Below are 26,946 nucleotides of genomic sequence, written 5' to 3'. Positions count from 1 at the left end.
GAAAACAAAATTTAACAAAAAAATAATTTAATTCGAAAATTATAAAATTTTTAAACGATATGAGATTGCATGAAAAAATAAGATATTCATTTTTATTATTAAAATATTAATTAAAATATTCATTTTTGTTTGCCTTGGTGATGAGAGAGAATTTTTGTTCGCGGCTTATTCCGTCGAATGATGCAAAAGAGTTAAATAAATAGTTTCTAAAAATACTGTCAGCATTTTACCTTAGGGAGAGACGGTGATCTAGCACTCGTCAATTTAAGAAATTTTTAGGATTAATAATATAGTTTTTGTTAAGATGAACCAAATGGCGACGATATTTATACTTTTTACGTGTTTATAATACGTCTAATTTAAGCAAAAAAAAACTACAAAAAGTAAATAAATAAATACACTTTATTTTAAATCAATATTCCATTGTTGTTGCTAAGTAATTTCACTCAATTTAAGTGTTACCAGAGATAGGTTATCGCACGAATGCAAAAAACCTTTACAGATAAGTTTTCTCTTGCTGTTTTGTTTTGTTAAATGTGTATGTACAAAAGCGAAGAATATCAATGCATTTTCTTAAAATATAAAGCAAAAAGTGAAATAAGACTAATAATAAAAACTTATTCGACTATGGATAATCACACAAATTAAAAATATTTATTTATCTTGCATACCCTTAAGGTTGAAAACGTTCGTTGGAAAAAGGTACAATTGTACCACACAATTCCTTAAAATCCTGCGCTAATAGGTGCGGTACGATGAGGGGCAATATAATACTGTACGATGATTGACAACAATATACGCAAAAGCACTAAGACAGACGCCGTACGGTACAGCAGGAATTATTGTTGCCATGCAAAGAGCGACGAGCTTAAGTTAACGCCACTCTAATCCATTTTAAAACGCATTCCCCTTACAAAATTTATATTTACTAATATGGTTTTCGCAATGGACACCTAATACTCGGATAACGAATCATTGCAATAAGCAGCATTTCTCCATAAAGAAAGCAGAAGTTATGAGTATGCGCATATCTTAGATTTTTATAAAACCAACTCTTATAGAATAATCACCTTTTTTAGTTCAATTTAGGGAAATGTTGATTGAAAGCACAGCGATTTCAGTTTGGAATGCGTACTTTTATTTAAGGCCGGCGGGCCAATTAAAAGGTCAAAAAAATCGATTTTTTTTTTCCTGAAATCAATAGCTTAGATATTCAAGAACTTGAGACACAAATTTTTAGAGTTAAATTCCAAGTATTTGCAGAGCTACAGAGCCGAGCGTAGTGCGGCGTCGAGCAACCGTGCGCTTATTGTTGTAGTTTGAAGCGCGTTTTCTCGGCTTTTCATTTTCACGATTTTACCTAATTTATGTATACGATTGCAAAAAAACTAAACGAGCTATCCCTTTCATTCAAAATGCGTTATCTTCAGTATTGTTTTCTTTTCTATGTGAACTAAAAAAAACATCCAAAAACTGTTTTTAAGCGACTTTTTTACCCAGTTGAAGAGTTTTTTTTTTCCTTGAAAAACCACTTTTTTTTCTACCTTCCCCAAAAATTCGAATTTTACGTGTTTCTCCCAATTTTCTTAGTTCACATCGAAGATAATTACATCAAATTTAATAATCTTTTTTTTTTTTTTTGTTTTCAGATGAAAATTGCAAGTTGTATCTTGTACAGAAGTTGGATACTTCAGTGGCAAGGCGCTTTGGGAATCTATTGATAACTCGGCTTACAATATATTGTTGGAGATTGTACAATTTTTTTTTTTAGTTCAAATATATATTAAACTATCCCCAAAACTTCATTTGGCTAATTGTTTTTTTTTCTCATCCTACAACGCTTCGCGATAACTACTGAATTTAGGACATCTAATTGGCCCGCCGGCCTTAATATTGTTTGTTTAATAAATTCTTTTAATTTGAAAATATTAAATAAAACTACGCATACCAGACTACAATAATTATAATAATCTTCAATCATAATTTTACAAAATTGAACTGAAAAATATTTGAAATGATTCTTTAATGATCCAATAACTGCATATGATTTGGCCATCACTGTACATATGTATGCATATGAATGTGTGCCAGCGCAATGCACTCTACGCCATGCTCTCGCATTGCTTGCAGAGCAAAGCACATAAATTGATAAGTATATAAACATGTATGTATGTAAGCATGTACATATGTATGTAGTAAAAATAAGTGTGAACGCCTGAGCATGAGTAGAAACGCGTTTGCAATGACAAGTCGAAAAAGAGCAATAACAAAATAATCAAATAATCAAAACAAAGTTAATGTGGAATATTTTGGAAAAAGTCCGAAGTTACGAGTGCAAAAGCTCATGAATAGACACGAGTTTATATGCTATACATGTGTTTACGTACATACAGATACATATATGTAAGATGTGATTGCTATTGTATAAGCTACTGTGCTACCATTCACATATGTGTGTGTGGGTGTGCATGAGTGTATTTCTTTTATTTCTACCAATCGGTGCAATCTCCAGCGAACGTGCACTTTAGCGTGAGTGATTGCTCACATTTTTGCTTTACTTTTGTGTATGTGTGTATGAGCGGATGTGTGCTTTTGCGAGTGTACGTGTGAGGTTTAGACTGAGTCGTAAATTTAAAATAACAAACATCACGTGAATTGCAAAATCAAAAACACTTGAAAAAAATATAACGATAACTGTTGAGCAAGTCAAGTGACGTGTTCAAAGCGCATGTGTGGTTATGCATATATGTATGTATGTAAGTGTTTTATATAAAAATCATACATATACATATGTACATCTCCTATATTTATAAGCATGTATGTACATATCTTAACGACATTAAAAATATGCTTTATGAGTATTTGAGTGCTTGCGCACTTAACCGGTTAAAGCGAATATGTTCTGTTGAATTCCAAGGCGTTGAATCGGCAAGTTGTGTCACTACGCTTTGCATTCAGCATTGAATATTGCTGGTGTTGTTGATTGTTGTTTTACTGTGCCTAAGTAGAGCATGAGCAATTGCTTCAACAACAAATGACACGGAGTCACATGCATGCAAGCAGGTCTTGCGTGCATATGTATGTACTTACATACATACATACATACAAATGTTTGTACGAAGAGATGTAGATACTGATGTTTTCTTGTTGCGTATGCATTTTTTATTTTTTAATGCTGAGAAATTCGTATAAGTCATCACTGATATTCTCAAAAAAATTCGTTGTAACTGAGAGTATGAGAAAGAGTTTAAAAGAAGAAAAGATACTTTTCAAAATGAAAATAAATCCATGGTGTTACATAACCTCAAATATAGTCAAAAATCATGTTTTTGCTCATTTAAGAAAGAACACCATGAAAACGTACTTGATGAGGCTGTTTTATGAACAGATTCAGACTAGGTATAAGTGTTTTACTTTTGAATAAACTTCATGAGCATCAACTCAGCCTTATAGACTCAGTAAGACAACAAGAATAGATATCTCTAAAGGTACTGAATTCTTAATAAAAATATGATGCTATCCTTTACAATTAATGGGTTCTCATTTAACAATGCCTCAACTTTTATGTATTGCATGTGAAAACCTCCCAGGCAAAGTTTGGCCATAGGATAAAAAGGTATATTTGCTTTTAAAGCAAAACATAAGCAATGGCGGCCGCCACAGCTGAATGGGTTAGTGTGCGACTGACATTTGTGCCCCTAGAGCTCGGGTTCGAATGTTGCTGTCGGCACGAAGCACCAAAGATATATTGCCGGCAGGCAATGGCAAACCCCCGAGTGTATTTCTGCCATGAAAAAGTTTGTAATAAACAAAATCATCTGCCGTTCGGAGGCGGCTTAACACTTTAGGTACCTCCATAAGTGAAAAATGTCGTCACACTATAAATTGGCGGTGCAGTTCGGCCAAACACCCAAGAAAGCGTTTAAGCTCTAATCCTTACCTATACAGTAAAAAAGTGTTCCTCCCTTAACATACCACGGAAACCGCCTGATTGAATACGTCATCCTTCTTAAGCAAAAACTTTTCTTAAAAGCTGTAGCTTCTTCGGGGGCGGTTTTAAGGTGTAGCCGCCTTCCATTTGTCGACCTAAATAAGTCAAGGTTGTGCGTGGTTTGCTATTGTTAGTATTAATAAGGTTTATTTTTGTTGTTTCTATGCTTGATTTGACTTCTTTATTGAAGTATACAACAAAAACGTTTTATTTTTATGATACGCTAGAAGGTCATTTACAAGCCTTCCGAAATCCACCAAAATAAAAATAATAAATTCGGCAGTTCCGAAAAGCATAAAAACTTTTACGGACATACACACATACATACGACTACTTGGCTATATACCCAGACATATATTGAGCTACATTCTCTCTGTATATATGTACATACATACATATGTCTGTTTGGTACTCGTATCTGAATACTTTGTGTAGCAGCACGTTTTCGAGTCGACTGCCGATTCACCGAAGCAAGCATACTTACATAAATACATACTTACGTATATATGTCGTGAGTGTGTAAAATATATGCCATATTAGTAGATATAAATCCATACATACATATATCCCACATTGGCTCATTGGTTAGCTGGTGTTTTCAATAAACTTGGCATTGACGTCATTGGATTTATCGAATTAGTGAGATCAGGTTATTTGTAGTTAAATCTGGCTCACTATTTTACATACATATATACTTTTCATACATGCACACATACATACATACATAGATAAGTGTGTATTGTAGATATGGTAATAATAAAATTGTACACATTTATTATTCCACTTCACTTGTTTCGCTATCTCTACTCGCTCGTTCCCTGCAAAGGAATATAAAGAATGTTCGCTACTCGTATTTTTGTATACGCGCAGAGACTCGTATTAGTACATTCAATGCTTACATACACACATATGTATACGTATATTTATCCATTCCAGCGCGTGGATCTTTTTTTCTATGTATATTCACACAAGTCCATTTATTGTTTTGCAAATGTTATTGCTGCTACAAAACTTAAATATTTTATCGCTTCAAAGGTGAGGTAGTGTGTGAATTCGTTTATTTTATTATCACTGCGCTAAATTTGACGCCTTAATAAAATTTTCGATCACGTGTTGGTGATTTTTCACTATCTTTTGGTTTTATGAGCTTGAACAAGTATTTTAACTCTCCAAGTTCCAAGCAAAATTGAGTCGAAAAAGGTTTTTTATTTTGAGTTTTGATGACGAAAAGTAAATACAGTGCACTCGCGGTAACTCGAATAGCCGCTAAGTCGAACGACGTGCTAACTCGAACACATTTTTTCCCCTATTGACTTCTTTGTAACTCGAACAATATTAAAGCGCTATAACTCGAACAAAAAAACAAATTTATTTGTACACACATTATTTTCAAACATGTACATTTTGTACATACATACATATGTAATAGTATATGTATATAAATTATATGTATACTAGTGTATTGTCCATATGAATATTTCGGCGTTAATATCCCGTTAGTTTTCTGGGAACAACATCTTGCATTGACCAAATTGCTTTAAATTTGTCATTTGTAGTGTATCAGTGCACGTGAGTAATGGATTGTAAAAGGTTGAAGTGTTTAACATTAAAAGAGAGGGCTGAAGTCCTTAACAAAATTAAACGTGGACGTAGTGTTACTTCTCTAGCGAAGGAATATGGGGTAGCCAAGTCCACCATAAGTCTTATAAAAAAGAAAGATAAGGCAATTTATGGCTTGCACTAACGCTACCGGCAACCATAAGCTTAAACTTCTCGTTATTGACAAAGCAAGAAATCCTCGTGTTTTCAAAAATTTTAACTGTCCGGTGGAGTACAAAAATTCCAAATCAGCCTGGATGACTTCGGCGATTTTCAAAGACTGGTTTCATAATTCGTTCGTGCCGCAGGTAAAATCCAGATTCATTAAAACAATTTTTTTAACCAAGTTAAATGACTTTAATATTTGGGTAAGAAAATATTTGAAAGATGGGGGACTACCTGAGAAGGCTCTTCTTCTAATTGATAATGCCCCATCACATCCCAACGAAATCGAATTAAAGTCCGAGGATGGTTTAATTTTAACTATGTTTATGCCGCCGAATGTGACACCATTGATCCAGCCAATGGACCAAAATGTGATTCGTATAACGAAACTATACTACAGAAATTTTCTACTGGCTTCCATTTTCAACAATCGATCGAAAAATCGATATCGATGACTGTTTTTTTAACATAGCACACTCAATTGATAAGTCGAACAAATTCGATAAATCGAACAGCGCCTGTTTTAATTAGTTCGAGTTATCGCGAGTGCACTGTAAATAAGATATAAATAGCTTCTATTTTATACAAATTTTACTTATACATACGTAATTACTATTTTTATAACCGCATACTTGTTTTCAAGGTATTATAATTTTTTCACATAAATTTTGTATGTATGTATGAACAGCATAGAGGAACTGAAAGGCAGACGTAGGTACGTCTTTATTTACATATATAGAAAACAAAAATGGTCAGAATGATGAGAGAAGCCCATCCGTACGTCCGTGGGCACGATAACTCGAGCAAAAATTAACCCCGGCAACCTCAATTTACTGTATGTAGAACACCCAGCTCACTCGCAATCATGTAAGCGCGTGAGCCTCAACAAACACCGAAAATGCAATAAAGATCGTGCAACTGCGTTAGTAAGTGTTTATTGCTCTTTTTGCACTTGAAGTGTGCGATATTTGATTTTGAAACTTGTGAAATTCGAATAATACGATATGGTACAATAGCATACGCTTGGATTGGGAAGCTCATTTTAGTATGGTGATGCACTATATGTGTATGCGCATATGTATGCATGGGACAGCGCTAAAAATATAGACATTTATTTGTTTTTTGTTTAAAGCTTCGAATTAATTTTTTATGTTTGTTTTAAGAAGCACAGCCGGAAAAAGACGATCTGCGCTAATCTATGCTTGTGCATGTAGGAATGTTTAGTGTTTTACTAATATTTAATTAAATATAGAGAATAAACAATATTCGCTATTAAATATTTGAAAAGATATTATGCTTAAATCGCTCGGCTTAAACGACTTCGTACTTCTGCGGCTACTTTCCAACTTTTTCAACTTCTGACTTTCGACAGCTTTTGTCACTTGACGACTTCGTTGGGATGATTGAACAACTGCTGACTATTTAACGACGGATAATGTTGCCACCTTTTTAAATACATATATTTCAATGACTCTTGGTACACATATGGCTCTTTGCCCAAAGATAGTTTGGTATTGAAAATGGGCGAAATCGGTCAATAACCACGCCTACCTCCCATATAGCAGTAGTTTTAAAGGAATAACAAAACAGATATCACGTTTTAGGGATAAAGCAAAATGATTCAAATTTGGTAAAGATAACGAACCCAAAAAATAATAAATATGACTCAAGTAAAATTTTGAAAAAATTGACAATTACATGTATCTAGAAAATTTTTTAATAAAACTTATCAAAACTTGGTACATAAATATTATGCGCCTTCGATTCGCTACTTCTCTGCTCGCTATCTCTGGACTCTGCTTGCTTGACGAAAAATTTCCACTTGAAAGCAACAACAACGTTGTTGAGCACGATTTGCCGCAAGCGACTACAGTTGTACTACTCTTTTATTTACCACTTCTCTGCTCGCTATCTCTGGGCTCTACTTATTTGATGAGTAATTTGCATGTGAAAGAAATAACAAAGTTATCGAGCAAGATTTGCGACTACGGTTATACCTCATAAAACGTGTATAACTCAATACTTCACAAGCAAATGCCATTTTCGGCAGCCCTATTCCAGCGCTGCCGAGAGATGTTTATTTACACCTGTTGCTTCATCTATTCGTCACTTGCTAAACGAAGTAGTCTATTATTCAGACTGGATAACACCACGCCCACATTTTATATGTTAAGACTAATTATCCGTCCGCCTGATGTTGCATCCTCTAACTCTCAGTTTATTTAATTTAAAAAATTAACAGATATTCCGAAGTAAATTTTATGCAAATATGCGCGCCGAATTGAGCCTCCTTACTTGCTTAAATAATGAGATTAAAAAAATATATTTACTACGCATTCACCATTTTATATAACTACTCTTTCAAAGGAATTTGAGCAGCAATTTTTTACTCTAGAATCGCTTTGGACCACTAGAATCACTTTGGAGAAATATTTTTTTGACGCTCGTCACTTGGGTGACACTGGAAACTAGAGGGTTAATTATTATTCCCCGAACAGGCGTATATGTGTATACTCGTGTGTGCATATATTTTTATTTTTCGGAAGGCCTAATCATCATAATTGATTGCTAGCTGTATATGTGTATGCATGCATGTGCGCACGACCGCTTTTTTTATTGCCCATCGGCGTTATCTTTGTTTTGTCGCGATAAGTTGAAAGATCTCAACAAACGATAGATGGGGCGTAGGTTAATTGTGAAGCGTGTGCAAAAATGTTGACTAGAAAAAAATATTAAAAAAAATATTAAAAAAAATATATACATACATATGTATATGCTTGTGTATGCAGTCTACGCAATGTATGTACATACATATATATCTACATTATATTGTAATCATCAACTTTTAGAATTGTAACGAGTTGTTATGTTCAGATAAGTTTGTAACGTGATTTTTTTTCTTGATTTTAGTTATTGAAAGTATTCTGCCGCAACAACTATGTTTTACTCTGAAAAAGCAGAAAATTATTACAATAAATATTTTATTTCTAGCGCAGAAAAATATTTGACTGCTAGCGCAAAAACACGGAGAAAAATCACGTTTCAACTGGTCTAATAATAGCTTATGAATTTAATATTCTAAACTTATGAAATGTTCGTCATCTGTGCTGAATGATTGAAGGGTGTGGTTAACCGAACAAACCATTACATTCTAACACTTTAAGAGTCAAAAAAAAGGTATATCACTTAGAAAGAGACCAAGTGATCAGTTCACGTCTAACTTGATTTAGCATAAGGTTTAATAATTTATAGTTGAGATAAGACTTTCTAACATTTGATGATTCACGTCTAAAATTGCAGTAGGTCTTGCATTCGCCGAATTATAATTGCGCGTACACTTCTGTTATGTGTTTGGTTGAGCTCCTCCTCGTATTTGTGGCGTGCGTCTTGATGTTGTGCCACAAATGTATGGAGCTACAGTTTTAAGCCGACTCCGAACGGCAAATGGTTTTTTATGAAGAGATTTTTCATCTCAGAAATACACTCGGAGGTTTGCCATTGCCAACCGAGGGGTGACCGGTATTAGAAAAAAACTTTTCCCATCATTTTGCTGTTTCATGCACGGTAGTCTCTCTACATATGTACATAGGGATTAATACCAATCGTGTAAGAGTCTCCCTTGCTTCTGTACAGTCAAGTGCTGAACCCGGAGCTTTTATTCATAATTATGATTAACTTTTTTCATAACTGAGGCGATAATAATAATAATGTATTTGATAATATTTTATATTATTTTTCATTATTCCTGATTATTTCATTGCTGCTGAGGGCGGGAGCATTCTATTATTGAGCTTCCAGAAAGCTTCCTAAAAGTCAATTTTATATCGATTTATGGATATAACCTTTTAAAAAGGATCCTCAAACTTGACGAAAAAAGGCCAGACCCGGGTGCCCAACCAAAGGTTTAAAATAGGTGTTCAACGGAGGGTTAAAAGTTAACAGCCGCCTTTTAGAATAATAGAATATAAAATTACGTCTTGCCAAGTGCCGTGATATCAGTACCGAAAATAAACAAACAAAAAGAAGAGTGGAGTTGAGTCAAGAATAAAGAATAAATCGTGCGCACATATGTACATCCTCACGGGCAAAGATTTCCATACAAATGCTTCTTTATTTTCTGTACAGATTTCACAAAATTGCACAATTCGCCAAAAATAAAGTAGCTGTTTTCGGAGAGCGCCACCTTCTGTATTCTCTACGTCGTTAAAGAGATGTAAGCGATTCCGTTTCTTCTAAATTAAGTCTTTGAGAGCTTGGATAGTATAGCAGCTGCCCTACACTCATACCTCCTAGAAGTTTAGGCCTCGGACCATTCGAACAGGCCTACTTGTATCGCTTTTTCGGTTCATTTTATTAAGCTATACGCTATTTCTAGCTTTAAAACTTAAAGCTCTTCGCTTGGAAATGGACTTGTCTCGTGCATTTTCGATTACTCAACTTCATTATTCGTCAGCTCTCAGCCTCTTTCTTTCAACTTTCATTGTGTTTGTCTCCAGAAGAGTATTGGAGATGTTAGTGTTAATGACGTTACCCCAACGTTGTTTTTACATACATATACGTATACGTATCCTATGATAGCTGCTCCAATTTCATAAAGGCACGTACGTAACTCCTCTGGCTTTCGAATTCCAAATGGAAGTGAAGAAACACGAATTAATGTGAGTCATAATCGATTAAGTGAAAGACTTTCACTTCTACCAAAAAACAAAAAAACCAAAAACACAAACATAAAAACCAACTAAACGATTTCGCACAATTTTCTGCAGTTGGACTAAAAAACCCCATACATTCACTCATACAGTGGGCCATGGCGTACATGAATATTCAACTGCATGTATATACTGAAAATGCATACAAAAGCCTTACCGGTTTTGATTTAAAAATACATCAAAATGCACGAAAACAAAATTCTTTGGCAACGTTTACACGCTTGTGAATGGATACCTGCTGTTGTGACTCGTCTATTGAAGTGTGCAAAGTGGCGAATTGGCGCGCGCGATGGCGCATACAATACAACTTAAATAATTTCTACTTGTATGCATGGATTTGTTGAGTATTGGCATTTGCTCTGCCTTGCCTCCCAACACTTTGCACACAATTATTCATATTCTTCTCAGTTATTTTCGGCGAAATTGGTGAGCCCCCCTAGTGACTCGCACCTTGCCAGCGATGATCGATTCAGCCAATTACGATTCAACGGCATTGATTAGTATGCTTGTTAGTGGCGTTGTACACTCGTCGTCGTATGCACGATGCTGTTTTTCGTCATTGTGCTGGCGTACGATTCATCAGTCAGCACTTACCGGATATGACGAGTCACATAGGTCATTGTTAAAATTACAATTTGCTACGCTGCTCTGAGCTTTACTACTTGTCGCTCTACACCGGCCACTCGTCATACCTCTCGCACATCTTTTCCCCTACTTACTGATGCTCGTTTATCGTTTCGCACAATTACTTAATACCATCTACCTATTGGCTGATGATGACAGAACAGATGAAGCAGAAGCAGAAAAGAGCGTCGTTTTGCGGTAGCTCTACTACATTTTGGCAGTTTGTCATTCCGTTAGTCAGTGGCTGTACTGCCCTACCCTTTTTGTTACGACACTTGTCGCTTTTAACATCTTTGATTTACCAAAAATTTGCTGGCAGCTGGCCGACACAAACAAATACTGCATATAATGTATCAGCGCCAGCAACAACTAACGAATCAAAACAAGAGCGTGCCGGGTGAATATACCCATCGCGTAAATTTTCATGAATTAAACGAGTGATCTCGTTTGTGTTTAGTTAAAATCGAAAAATTTTTGCCACGTAATTTAGTCGACCACTTGCTTATATACATACATACATATACATATGTATATACAATATATGAGTATATATCGAAAATAAAGGTTTGACGTTAAGCGCTGCGACTTTGACGTCGTTGGTCGCATTTATTTGCCTCTCGATTGTTGATGATGAATGCACGCGTGCAGCACGATCATGCAGCGTACACGGGATTTTCCATAGCATTTGCCGTTGCAGGAACGTGATACATGTTTAACTGGATTTTTTTCTTATTTTTGAAAATAAGGAGAGACAAAATTTTTCCCCTTTCTTATACTGAGCTCCACATACAAAAATAAAAATTGTTATTAATAGACAATGGCATATGGCTCACGTGTAGCGGCAGTAGCGAAGAAGTAAAATGCGAGTAGACTAACAAAAGCTCGCTTAATTGGCAACACTGAATACATTTTAGACAAATCAGAATATGTCGGTATGCTTATTTGTTAATATTTTAATATTTTTTTTAATAATTTTTTAATAATTTATATTTATTGAAAATTTTATTTACAGTTAACTATAAAACACAATAAGCTTATAGCTATGGCTACTGTGGCCTCAAGCTAGTTGAAATTTTTTTATTTGCTAATATTTTATTATTTATTAATACTGCGATATTCCGAGTTAAACTGTAGCTTGGGAAAATATTTAGTAAGTGGAAAATGGCATATGGTTGGCCTTTCCTACTGCCTACGACCTTCGTAAAGTATTTTCAGAATACACATTTTTCTATGGAGTACAAGTCTCGTGTTGGACATCCAAAATATTTGGCTGCTAACGTAAGTGTGTAAGTGTGATTCTGGTGGGGTTGAGTACTTAATTTGTATGGTATATTGTGTATTGAAAATTCTGAATGCTAAAATTCTGTGTTATGAAATTCTTTATGGCAAAATGATGCATTTATGTATGTATGTATTTCGAAATTTTGCTTTACAAAATTATCTATGAAAAATTCATTCTCTTAATCTGAGAACATCCCCATATCAGTATTTTTGAGCCCCCATATTTAATGGTTTTTCGAGTGTATTGTGGCTGGTTTTCGGTGCCAGTCGAACGTCTAACATACATATTGTCGTGAACTCGTGCCGCCATGCAAAATTATTTTAGATTCGTCAGTATATAAAATATTACGCCACATGTTCGGCTGCCCCGTTAGCATGTTTTGTTGCAAATTCTAAACGTTTTGCCTTATGTTTTCGTGTCAGGAGTGGCTTTTCTCGAGAGCTGCGAGCTGCCAATCCAGCTTCCTCTAGTCTTTTACGTACAGTCATGTCAGAAAAATTTAAGTTCATTTACATGGCTGCCTTCATGGGATTCTCTTTGGAACACCTTACAATTTCTCGATTGTATTGCATGGAAATTTTTCATTTCCTCCCCTTTTTTCCGGCTTTTCCACAAATTTGATTGCATTTGAAATCATTTTTTGCTGAGCATTAAGGAATATTTTATATTTCTGTGTAAAATCTTCCATTTGCTCTCAATTTCTTGCTTTCGATATTCTGTGGTGCAGTGTTTTGCTGCAGCCACTATAATCAAAAAAATGAGAAATATGTTATTATACAATTAAAAAAATAATAATATTTAAATATTTATTTATAAAAAACGTACTTTCGTCTAAATCTGTGCAAAATTTTATTAATATTCCTTCTATAACCTTAAAAACTGAATGCACTGCTATTTCAATGTTGCACTTAAAGACGTTAGAATGCCATTAATGAACCGTTATTTACGTAGTTGCCAAATTTATTCAGTCCACATCTGAAATCCCTTAACACTTGGTAGATAATTGGTATTGAAATTTTCTTTTGTACTATTTATAAGATAATTTACCAAACAAAAAGTATCAAAATAATTATTTGAGGGTACTGCTGTTTTCATGCACACAGTTGTACCTACATGTATATAATTGTAAACAGGCGTAAGCAGCTGTGGCTGAGGCGAGCATCGAATAGCTGGATGGCTCTTCACAACATTTTTGCAACACATTACACAAACATACATATATGTACACACTAGGGATGCCAACCCCGGCATCCTGAGATCCCGATATTTGTTATATTAAAAAAAATACTGGGATATTTTGGATTTGTAATTTCTTAAGGGGGAAGTCTACTGTGACAAGGGAAAAAACAGGCTTATTTTCCGGATTTTATTTCTAACAAAATATTGCTCGTACATAAAATCTATTTAAACTCTTATCTTTATTATATATTTAAGTTTTTGAAAAAAAAATTTTAAGTCAAAATATTCAAAATGGCCGCTGTGGCACTTCTGCAAGCGCAGGTCCGCTTTTCTTAGGTGCCTAAACGGTGTACATGAAATCTTACGTTTCGGTGATCTAAAACAAAAAAACAAAATATTGTTATCATATACATAGTATTGACTCTCGTCTGACGTAGGATTATGTCGATAAAAAATTTTGGCGTTGAAAAAAAATTCTTGAAATTTTTTTCTTTTTTTTTGCCTAAAATTGATGTTACTATTGTTTATAACAATTTAACAAATAACGATATCAAAAAAATCCTATGTCAGACGAGAGACACTATTACAGAGAATATATAATTAAATTTTTAAGCTGATTAATTTATCAGAACTCGAGATATCGTGTACACCGTATACAAAAACTTAGTTTCGAGAAAAATGCGTTTAAAGTTTCAGTATAGCAGGTACGCGCTTTGGAGCGCTTCGGGAAAAGGTCGAAATTTCAACGAAGAAAAATTTAGCCAGCTGTAACACATATTGTACCTTATTTAAGAGGGTTCAAAGTATTTTTTAAGCTAATAAAAAAAAAATCGATTTTTTGAAAAATTCACAGTAGACTTCCCCCTTAAGAAGCATTTGCATAAATGGAGACAGAAAAATTCCTTTACAAATTTGAACTTTGAAAGCGCTTGATTTTGGTTTCTTTTTAATATAAAATTCAGTGGTATGACCTTTTTTCACCCCAAAATACATTTTTTGACTTTTTAAATTTTTTGCCTCATGCTTTTTTGATCCATGATTGATCAGATATGTATGTACTCGCTAAAGTATAACACAATTTCCAAAATAATAATAATATAAAACCAGAAGTTAATCCCGGTATTGAAATAACGAGATCCCAAAAAAAATCGTAAAGATTTACATACGTAGCGTATATGTACGTACATATATTAATAAATTACACATAACTCATACGCCAGATGCTCGTCACCGTAAGCAACATAGTAAATTTGAACGAAAACGAGGTCAATTTCGTTGTTTTCGACAAAAAATCGGAAATACAGGCAGACTGATTAATTCATTTATTTACATTTAATGTATAAATACATACATACGTATTTATGCACAGAGCAAACATTGACACAATTTTCGATTAATACCGCCATACAATATGTAGATATGTATGTAAGTGCCCACTAAGAATAGCAATGCCATAATGTATATTAGAAAAACTCAAAAATTAAAACTTTTTACACTTACATACGTATGTATGTATTTGTGATAGGCATGGTAATAGAATTTATTATGCTATTTGTATGGTTGTCTGTATGTTAACTGCGAATGGCGTACATTTAAAGCGAAACTATAATCGGTTATAATGTTTATGTAACAGCTGTTAAATTACAGACACTACTTATTACCATTGAGCCAGATTTTACAGGAATTTGTTAGAAGTTATAGCAAAAGCATTCGCCTGCTTGAAATACCTGTGGCTGCCAGCGTTTCTTTCAGAGCAACCTTCTCTCTTTTTTCTCTTGTAGCCAGCAGATTTTCCCCTCTCAAAATTATGAAAAATGCCAAACAATCAACGGTATCGTATTTGTATATTCCATGATCGCACGACGGAAGTAAATAATAATTTATATAGAATGATTCAATCAATTAATTTTACTTGTCTACGATTTGTTCGAAATGACTAAGTGTGTATTTTTTATTTTCCATAGATGTTAGTTGGCATAGCTGATTTTATGTTTTCCTGTTTATTTTTTGTAAGTCAATATTTTGCAGCTTATGTCATGGCTTTTTTGCGCTTTCATGATTTTTACTACTACTACTATTACTACTTTACTCAAGTTACTCTCATTGGCGTATAATCATGAAAATAAAGTCAGGTCTAAATTTGTTAAACTGAGGCTTAAGAAAAATTGAAAGAGATTTTGATATAATAGGTGATGAAAGATTATTAAGACGCCTTAAATAGTATAAACAGAGATTTAATCCATTCGATTTATATGAAGTTGCTTTATATTCAAGGTACAGATGGGAGGAAGCCACAATTTGTTTTTTGAAAGAAAATACTAAACAAAGATGAAATGCGAAAAAGGAGATCTTCCTATCCCGTTAAGAACCTATGTGCAATTTCTGCCTTGAGCTGCTTCATTCTTAAAATAAGAATCTCTTCGGCATTTGAAGACACAAATTTGTTGCTTTCTTTCTCTAATAACATCTCTTCTGTTATTACATTTTTTGGGTAAGTTTACACAATCGGTTGATTAATTTTCCATGAACCTCAGGCACAGGCTCAACACTGCTGTTGCACTAAGTTTCTAATGTCCGCAGATAATGCTACGAAATCTGGCTTGAAGCTGACAGAATTGGATCTGAAATCAAAGTATTGCTGTCTAACAAAGCTGTGCTCTCTTCAAGGTCATATGCAATCAAGGAATGTGCTGTTAATTCCGTCAATATCTCTAATGTTAATTTCATCCACATTCCCTCTTGTCCTAGTCGTCTTTCTAACAATCGCAATCGCCTTTTTTGCATCTACTTTCCATTGCTTAATTTTTCGTTTTTCCTGTTTAGTTCTTTCTACATCTCGATGCAATCCAAAAGCCAACATATCCCTATGAAGTGCATCCGAAGTATCTTTTTTTTCAATGGCCGGTATGTGTAATTGATTAGTACTACGTAGGCAGTCTTTTTCGCTTTCATGCATCCAATTTCGCTCACGCTTTTTGAATAACTTTTTTACTAAATAAAAAAAATGTTTTTGAATGATGAAAATTTTTATTTTGACCTTTACGCGCTCAATTGCTTGCCTTTTTGTATATTGCAGCTGTTTAGTTCACAAGTGTCAAATATGATCGACGTCATTTGCCATTTGCAAAAACTATAAATATTCCGATAGGGTGATTAATTTTGCGCCACCTTGTACGTGCATTTGTAAAATGACATTGGACTATGATTATGCGACATTTAGTTTTATTGTCCGATAGCTCTAAAGATTTTAGTCCACCCAGCAACAGACCAACTATGCATATCGTGTCATTTATAAAATAGTTTTATTATACCCAAACGAAAGTGTAAACATAGTGCCGAAAGCAAAACAGATTCTTGCGGTTTTTGCTACTTACTTTCTTTTATTTTTTTGCTATTAAACTTTTTTGTCTACATAATTAGTATTTTCTTGACAGTTTTTCGTATTTTAGTTTTGTTTTTCCTCTGTCTCCCTTTTTGTTTTGTTTTTTTTTTTAATTTCATTCCACAGTATTTTTAGATGGCATACGTTCCGATCTGGTTTTTTTTAACTCACATATTAATTGGCTGAGATGGTGGTAGCGCCAATGGCCAGTGGTGGTATTAACAGCTAATTATACTTAAGTATGTATATACATACATAAATGTACACATACTTATAGGTATTAATGTACCCGTACACATTTAGTTTTGTATATTTGTATAAGCTTTCTTCTACTTGAAACATCTCGATTTTGTCATGCGAGAGATTCAAGTGCAAGTCACTTTGTTTTTCAGTTTTGTGGTTGTGGCTCATCTGTTTTGGTTATCTGTGCGAGCAATTTTAGCGCCACCTCGTGTTCGTGCGAGTGCGAATGCGAGTATGAATATTTGGGAGCGAGCTGTTGGTGTGTGGATGGCATACATACATACATACTTCTGTACATAGCTATGAACCCACAAATTTTATAATACCTACAAATAAAAAGCGTAAATTTAATGAATCTACATTAGTTGTTTGTTTTTGAAATTGTTGATTTGAAGATCACAGACATTTTTTTTGAAATTCTTCCACTTGCTGATTATTATATTTATTTACATGTATACATACCATATGCACTATATGTATTTGTGTATTTCTGACAATACAGCTTATTTGGATTTAACAGGTGCTCTTTTCGGGTCAATGAAGCCTGTTATTTGATGTCCACATTTTATATTTTATCACAACTTTGATTGCCCTGAATGCTTAAGCTCCGCCTATGAATGATTAATAGTTAAAATATTGCAACAGGCCTAACCAAATTTGTGCTTAACGGGAAAAGAGTGCAAAGTGGATTTAAGTTGTTTTGTCAAAAGTTCACAGATATGTTTGTAAATGTGTGCACTAAATTTAATTTTTTGTTTGAGATTTTTTTTTTTTCAATTTATTCTCGTGTTATTCTGGTCGCCTTTTGTTTTTTCTTTTCTCTTTGGCAAGTATTTTAAGCAACTCACGTTTGCTATGCTAAAATATCTCACAAAATTAATGTCGAAATGGTCAAATGTATGTTTGTATCGTTGCTTGTTTATTACTTATTTTTACTTGCTCGATAAATACAAAGTTATTATTCTTTTTTTATTGTTGTTGTGGAATATGTAAAACCACTTACTTAATATTCATAGCTATGTATATAGTATATATAGTAATATTTCCTCGGCGCACTGTCCAATTTAAATCTATAACGGGTTCTATATAAAAACAAAATTTTAAACAAGCAAACAAAAATACAACAAAATTACCATTTTTTGACTTTATTATATTAGCTTGCTTGTATGGCATTTAGTGTTTACAAGAAATTTATACCACTTTTTCTTGCATATTTGTCCTTATCTCGCTACCAACGCGCCGAATGTAACAACAGTAACCGAAGTAGGTTTATCAGCAGAGGTCGGCGACCTGACGTAGTCTATAGAACAGGAATAAAGAGGCCATTTCACATGACCTAAACGGAGTATTATAAAAATAATTATTGTGCGGATTCATTCAGCAAAAGTTCTCTACATAGTTTTATGTGCTTGTTCCACCGTCCTGATGTAACCATTGAACACTTAGACCCAGGGCCGTAGAGAGCATATCCGGGCCCCAGGGGAAAATTGCAAATGCGGGCCCTTTCCAATTATGTCTAATTCGTATAATTAAAACTACTCTCGAGTCCGGGTCTCTCTGAGAACTCCGGGCCCGGGGTAAAAAGACCTCGATGCCTCCCCTCTCGTCGTGCCTGCTTAGATCCTTGATGTTGACGTGGGAAATTGAAAACTTGTGAATCATTTGCTTGTAATGCCGTATTGTGTATAAGCTACGCAGATGAAAAAGTAAGCGCACTGCAATGTGGGCCAACTGCTCTGTAAGCTTGGTGGAGAAAATGTGTAATATTTTTGAGCGGATATGTGAAAACCAAGTGTTTAGTTAAGGTCTATTCGGTAAATTGTAATTTAGTCTGTTCGACAGCCTGTTAATTATTGAATATTATCACGTTTTGGCGTTTGCGTACGTAAAAAACTCTAAAAGTAGGGGAAATTGAGAGCGCAAAGCGATAGTTGATTTGAAGGGGACGTTGCTAATTTTCTGATGAGGGGAAAAGTTTTCTGTCAAAAATTTGCAACCAAGAAAACAACTAATAAAATCCAGTTGCAATTTAAACAATCAAACAAAGTGGCACAAATATTTTAATATTAGTAAAACCAAGAAATCGAGTAGGGAATGCATAAATAATAAAGGAATATTAAGACTTGTTCAGTAAAATCAGTTATCGCATTTTGGGAGTTACTCAAATTTTGTGTTTGCGTGCTTCTTTTGTATATTTTTCTATTGAGAGAGAATTTTACGTTGCTTTCTAGCATTCTGCTGCTGAATATTTATTCGAAGAGACTAAATTTTTGCATTCTCCTACTTTTTTTTAGAATTTCACTCTTCGCGAATAGTTTGTAATTCTTCAACAGTTGGTTGATTAATATTTATAACTTGAAAGCTAATCGTGCTAATGAGCTTTTACGCAGCTTGCTGTAGATTTGTTAATTATTTCTAACGAAAGTTTTCTTGGTGGACCATTTAGAGGTCTCATTTTAAACCTTTGCATCACCGCTCGAAATGAGCAAATCAGGATTTTTACTGTTTGTTCTAATGAAAAAGAATGTTACAGGATTACCAAACTATTTGTTTTGCTCAAACTTAAACAAAAAAATAATTTATTGCCGATTATTCCGTTCTTGGTGATAAGAAAGGGTTTTTGTTCGCGCGGACTATTCCGCTCTGGGTTATGAGAGAGAGTTTTTGTTCGCGGATTATTCCGTCGAATAATGGAAAAGGGGTAAAGAAAAATAAATTAAGTTTAATAACTAACATACATAAATTGAAATTAATATAAAAATGACGTTTTATTTGAATGCTTGAATTTTAAATATTTTAAATTGGAAAGAGAAGTTAATAATATTAAAAATAGCTTCGTTGGTAAAAAGTTCGTTTAAAATTATGAAAAATAAATAAATTTTCTATAGTTCAACACAAAAATACAAAATAGTTATAATTTTAGATATAAATCAAACATGTATTTTATGATTATATGTAAATATGTATTATTCATAAATAAATCAACAAAACAATTAATTAAAAATTACGAAAATGAAAAATGAAATAAATTCAATAAAACGCATTGAGTTTTTATTTTCACGCTGTGTGCCTACTGGAAGAGCGCTTTTACAAAACGTTAAGATGTTGAGAATTAAATTTATAAAAAATAGAGATCTCATTATTTGGTCCCGTAATTTGTAAGAAAAATAAAAATTGTATAGCTTAATAAATTAGCTCTAAGAAATGTGTATACTTGCATTTTGTATGTACGCCATATTGATTAATTAATTATCTATGTATTTTTAAAATTATTATTTATTTACATTCCTTTGAATAAAGTATTAATTTCCAAATAAATAAATCAAAACTTGTTGACGAACATTTTTACTCACTTTTAATCTTCCTCCTTTTTTTTACATACATACAAATTATAGCGAAGCAGCAGTATCCAGTTTTCCTTATTGCACAGAATCTAGCTTAAATTTTTCCACATCAGCAACAGCGTACAGCGAGGATGATGCAGAATATGCCACCGGAAGACGTAATAAAACTTCGAGGGTAAATATTTTCCTTACCTTTTTTTGCAAAAAACAAAAAAAAATTTAGCAATCAACCCAAGTGATGAGCGCAAACGAAATACTCGTACTAATCAGAATAAATGAAAATTCTCTAATACTCGTACCAAGACGGGATCGGGAACGGGATCGGGATGATGTACTTTACATAAACTCGTACTACTCACGTATTAACCTAACGGTATGCTCATTGCTCGCATGGTTGTTCTAAAGAGAAAGAAATTTGTGGTGAGGGAGCTCAGAGCTAATCGCAGACAGGGCGTGGCACAAGAAGAAGACAGGAATTTAGTGAAGACAGTGATTGTTATGAGGAAATAAATGGCATTTAGTGTGACACCTCTGCACCCAGTGGATCAGCAGCGGCCGCGCGCATACTCGTACAAATGTTCTGCATCATCGCACAGAAACGCAAAACAATTGCAGAAAAAATGCTAAAATGCATGCATGCATGCATACATAAATAAATACATACATACATATGTATATAAAATAAATGAATAAAAACAATGCACTGTGAACACGACCGCTTTTGACTCCAAAAAAAAAAACACACACACACACCAAGTCGCTTAGCTTTATAAATGATTTTAACTATTGTAGTAATACATACATATGCATTTTATGTACATACATACAAACATTCATTCATATCCTTCGCCTATGGTTCAAATAAAAATCCCATCTGCCCCCTTTTCTCCGAGCACTGCATATCCAATATTCAATATTCACCTCTCATTCACTTACATTCACTTACACATACGCATACATATGTATGGATATGCATACATAGTTACAATAACCAATAAGTAGTTACATATATATTTCAAAGCAATAAATACATAAATACATAAATAAATTGGTAGCTTAAGCGAATTTTTGAAATTTTGAAATAAAGTTTACTTCCTACTGTGGCATGGCAAGAGTCATGACGATAATAAAGCAATGCTAACCCACTATCCCTTCTCTCTTCTTCTTTAACAGTTGTTTTATTATTTTTTTTAACGTTCACATACTTATCTACGCTTGCAACGCAAATCTAATGTATACATTTTCTTTTATTTTCCTTCTCGCCCATCAACAGCAAGATCCATTGTCACATCGTATTATTGAGAAGCGTAGACGCGATCGCATGAACTCCTGTCTGGCCGACCTCTCACGTCTCATTCCGCCGCAGTACCAACGTAAAGGGCGTGGCCGCATTGAGAAAACCGAGATCATCGAAATGGCCATTAGGCACTTGAAGCATCTGCAGAGCGAGTGCATTCAGAAGGAAAACGAGTACCGCATGGGCTATACGGATTGCATGAAGGAGGCAGCCAAGTTTCTCTACGAGAGCCACATGGAGGAGTTTTGTTATCGATTGGTGGCGCGCTTGCAGGAGCATTGCGTGGAACTGATGAAAAGTAAGTGCAGCAATCTCACTCCATTACTTAGCAATTTAGCTTACCCGTTTCTATAATTTTTCACAGATGACTGCTACAAGTCGAGAAACTGTCATATACCCGACAATGTGAGCGCGTCGAGCGGCAGTCCGCATCAAGCGTATCATACGGCGCCGCCGTTGTGTCAGTTGCGTGACATGCTGGGCAACTCGGACATCGAGCAGAGCAACGATCATAACGATGTAAAGGATTTGAGTTTCCGCAACCACCTGAATCAGTTGCAACGTAATGCCGCTGTCGCAGCGGCTGCTGCCGCGGTTGCCAACAGCACTAATAATAGTGCTGCGCACGAGCACAATAGCAGCCGCAGCCAAAATAATGCGGCCAGCAATTCCAACACTTCATCGACGAACGCAACTTTGAATAATGCCACTAGTACGGCGACGGCATTACCGAATGGCGGTGAAGTGATGGAGAGCGGTGCACCATCGGGTAATTCGCCGCAACGTCCACACCAGGCGCCAGTTATAACGTCCACGGGCCCGGCAACATTGAATCATCACAACGAATCGAGTAATCATGATTTTGAGTCATCGTCGCGTGAACCGCTCTTGCACACCGACACTTCCAACATGCATTCGCCGCCGCCGCGCGACTCCCTGCTAAATCATCACGCTCACCTGAACCTCCATCAGCACACCACCGACAGCTTGCTGTCAGCGCGCATGCGCAATTTCTCCGAGTCATCGCACGATATTGAGCACAACAATAACTACAAGTACAAGAATCACATAAAGGAGCGCTTCAATCACGAGCTACATGACGAAGAAACCTCCAGCGAACACTGTCCGGCGCCGCCGTTACTACAAAGCGAACACTCGCATACGCACTCGTTGTCCGAACACTCGAAGGATGGCACCGAGCCTGAAATTGCGCCCATCATAGCGAAGAAACGTAAGTTGGCCGAAGCGGTAGGTGGCGTCAATAGCAATAGCGCTTTGGAAGACTGTGATACACGTCCATTGCCATCTGTGCGCACGCCAACTACCACCACCACCAGCATACTGGGCGCACGCGATGAGAAGCCCTTCAGTTTTGCCGACATCAAGACCGAATTGAGTGCTCCCGCCGGCTTACTAGGCGCCAAAACACTTTTGAGTACACCCAGTAGCACAACGCACGTGCCGCCAAGTATGCACGCGGCACGCTCTTTTGCCGTACCCATCTTTGCGCTGCACGGTCAGGGTACCTACTACGTACCGCTCAATGTTGACTATAATGTTCTGGTGCCATTCCTCAATGGTGCCGATTTGCTCGAAAAGAACTATACATCGATGCCGGTGGTGCATCCGATAAACATCAACGTCAACTTTATGCCGACCACATCGTCTTCAACGTTTCTTGCCGCCGCTGCGGCAGCGGCTGCTGTAGCTGCAGGCAAACAACAACTGCCCCCCGTCAACGGTACAGTATCCTCCACGGCGGCAGCCACTGCTACAGCTGTGACCAAAGCCAAATTGGAGAGCATCAGTAATGGCTGGTAAATACGCATACGCGCAACAAATAGTTAAAACAAAATTAACAACAATAACAGCAACAGCAAAAAACGTACGTGTCAGTTTGCCGCGTGGCTGGTCGGGTGGCGTAGGACGCCAACCTTTCCTCAAGCACTACTACTACAAGGAACAGCACTACCTCAGACATCTGTGAAATAGGATGAAACAATAAAAGTGACTTCACACCAAGCATCAGCCAACAGTCAAGAGCCAGCAAATAGCGGACGATGACAATCGAAGAGTAATGCATACAGGGTGGAGTAAAAGCAAAGCCATGCGTTCGACTGGTCAGCTGGGTGTCAGATGGAATGTTTACGATTATTGTGAAGCGAAGACTTACCTGAGCGAAATAGTTCTGTATAATAAACCACCAACAATAGCAACAACAACAATAATTGTTATATATATGACTGGTTATGGTTATATATTTCTATTGACACTGAAATCAGCAGAAAAAGTAAAACATAAAAAAAGGGAATATTTCAATAGTGTTTCGTTTTGTGCAAGGATCAAAACCTAACAGACTTAAACCTGTAATGAAGTAGTAAAAGAATTAAACAATAAATTATTTACAAACTTTTACATTTGCAAATGAATCTTGCTGAACTCTGAGACTGAGTCAGCTGCGGGGCAATAAGTGTGCAATTTAGAGAAGATTTTTGCAGACATACCTATATATGTATGTCGTGTATCGGTTTGCATGTGTGTAGTATAGCAAAGACGTATCGTGAAATTGTAGCATCCAAGTACATGTCTGTATTTGCTATGCATAAAAGCAACTTAAACAAAAAATGCTACTAGTCAAAAGCTGCTTTGAGTAATTTGAAAAAATAAACAAAAAAAAAGAAACTGAAAATGTAGAAAAAACCATTTGTATAGAAATAGTTGAGGAGGGGCAGTTCCTCATGAAAAAGCATATGTATGTGTGTTATGTTATTTATACATACAACAATAAGAATATTTTGAAGTCCTACATTGGTCTATGTGTGTATATCTCTACACTATATACCATATGTACATATGTAACGTGTATTAAAATAGCGTAGAGAATAATAAACATACGTAAGAGAAATTGTAAAAACAAATCCATAGTTTGCAAAATAAATTTAAGTTAGTGTTAAAACTATGAATTTATTTGCCATGTGAAAATAAATATTTACTAATACGATATGGAATATTTTCATAGTATCTGTTAGAAAACATACACATACATACGTATTTTGATTTAATATTAATGTTATTAATACTGTACTATATAATTTGATAATGTAATTTAGGTAAATATTTAAATTTAACTTAAATTAAAAAAAGATCGGAAGAATAAACTATCAAAATGGGAGCAGTACAATAATATTAACAAAAATACTATTTTATTTTTTTACCTATCACAAATAAAATTTGCAATTGCTCCTTTTTGTATATTTGTTATTTTGTCTATACAGCAATCAAATTGAATACTTACTCTGTGCATATTTAATTTGTTATTGTGTGAAATAAGTTATTACGAAGTAATTGTTAATTTTTAGAGATTCTAGTAGCGTTCCAATTTGCTTGCCAAGGTCCGGGAGAGCTAATATTTATGGCAAGAGAAAGCAAAAACTTGGGAACTTTTTTTTTTAATTTTTCTATTCAAATTAAACGAATTGATGTGTAAAATAAAATAACGGCATTTTATTCACTAACACAATTTTTATTGTCTAGACACGTGTTATCGAGTGAGTTTATGTCGAATTGTTTTTGCGAGTTGCATTCGCTCATTAGTACCATAATTCGGTTCCAAAAGACGATAACCAAGTTGTTATTGGTTTGTTGCAATAAAAAAAAAAAAAATAATGCACTAGAGCTATTCACAATTCGGTGCAAATGGCTTGGCAGCATGGCATGGACAAATTATGATGGCAAATATATACAGGTTGTTGTTATGCTACTATGCGATTTCGCAAAGGCCATGTTGCCACACTGTTTGAGTTTAATTCTGAATTGCTCTGCTATGGAAAAAGTAGGTACATATGTTTATATTTATAAGCTGTGTAGAAAGAGTGATGATTATGCCCACCAAATCTGCAAAAGTAAGACTAAGCCGAATTCAATGTTTGGTCTGCAAAGAACGTTTTTTACAATTTTTATTGTGTAAAACTGTAAGGAAACAATTTTGAAGATTTTATCAAACGTTAATTTGTCAAAAAGCTGATCCCTGCTTACTTACACCTGTTTTTTTTTATAAAAAGTGCGCGTTTTTATTTGACGCAAGCCGTTGGAAAATCAAAAAAAAAAAGAATATTTGTATATGTATACATATGTATGTATATTTATATGGTATATTATATGATTGTTAAAACATGAAGTTGTTATATGCAGTGGACATATTTTTGTTTTTGAGATATCAGGTGAAGTATATTTAGAGTTATTTGTGTGCGTGTACTTGACTGTAGTAAAAATAAAAAAAAAAAAAACAATACCATGTAGTTAGGTGTATGTAATGTTTATTCTTTTAACCGTTAATATTTGTATATGTTTTACAAATAGATTTACTATAATTCTATTGTGTTAACTATTTACATGTATGTATTATATATAATACATATATGTATGTATATGTGGTAAAACACTTAATATTTGAATGTATGTAATTAATATTAAAAAAAAACTATAGAAACAACAAATTTATTAAAATAAAAGTTTATATGAATGTTCAAATTGTGAAAATATTCTTGTTTTACATTTAAATGGATACGTGTTTATGCATGTAGTTGTGTTTAATGGTGAGTAAGGCTAATAGAAACATTAGTTTTGTTCTCATAAAATTATCCAGTAACTTAATTTCCGAGAATTCGCTATCAAAGAGAAAAATATCAAAAAAAAAAAAAAAAGCGTAGATAAACGCAAAATCAGTAGCAATTTGCAAGTTTTACGAGCAGCTGATTAAATTGTTGACGAGAAAAATCACAAATATTCAAAAAAATGTAGGTTGAGCTACCTCGTATTAAATTAAAACAAAAATAAAGCAAATAAAATGCAAAATAACGAGTTTAGTATCGCACAAGATACCTTCAATACTTCCCATTTGCATTTCGGAAACTGCAGCAACGGTGAGTGGAGGCTGTGGTTCAGAAGTAGATACCTCTATATCATTGGCCAATTCCTATTTGGTATTTGACTTCAAATAAACTTTATAAATACAATCCAAACATATTTAATTAAATTCTGAATTTTAATCACAATTTTTATTCAAATTTAGATCTTTGACTGAGTTCGCAAATTTGATTTCGTATTTATTTTTACTTTGCGATCAGCTATT

The 26,946-nt window shown here is 34.6% G+C and overlaps 1 protein-coding gene across 4 annotated transcripts in view; it reads left to right on the top strand.

Moving 5' to 3' along the window:
* Nucleotides 1-24,497, top strand: part of LOC128855198 (transcription factor cwo) — a 41,120-nt gene extending 16,623 nt beyond the window's left edge. For 3 of the 4 annotated variants that reach the window (XM_054089912.1, XM_054089911.1, XM_054089910.1), the window contains 3 exons: nucleotides 20,570-20,693; nucleotides 21,792-22,113; nucleotides 22,180-24,497. In XM_054089912.1, coding sequence (XP_053945887.1) covers nucleotides 20,570-20,693; nucleotides 21,792-22,113; nucleotides 22,180-23,636 — 1,903 coding nt within the window. In that variant the 3' untranslated portion in view covers nucleotides 23,637-24,497. The remainder of the gene's footprint in view (nucleotides 1-20,569; nucleotides 20,694-21,791; nucleotides 22,114-22,179) is intronic. The other variant, XM_054089913.1, reaches the window with a different exon arrangement.
* The last annotated feature ends 2,449 nt before the right edge of the window (nucleotides 24,498-26,946 follow it).

This window comes from Anastrepha ludens, chromosome 2 (assembly GCF_028408465.1).
Source record: "Anastrepha ludens isolate Willacy chromosome 2, idAnaLude1.1, whole genome shotgun sequence".
NCBI classification, from domain to species: Eukaryota; Metazoa; Arthropoda; class Insecta; order Diptera; family Tephritidae; genus Anastrepha; species Anastrepha ludens.
The sequence above is the reverse complement of the archived record's forward strand: the minus strand, read 5'-3'. Positions and strand labels throughout refer to the sequence as shown.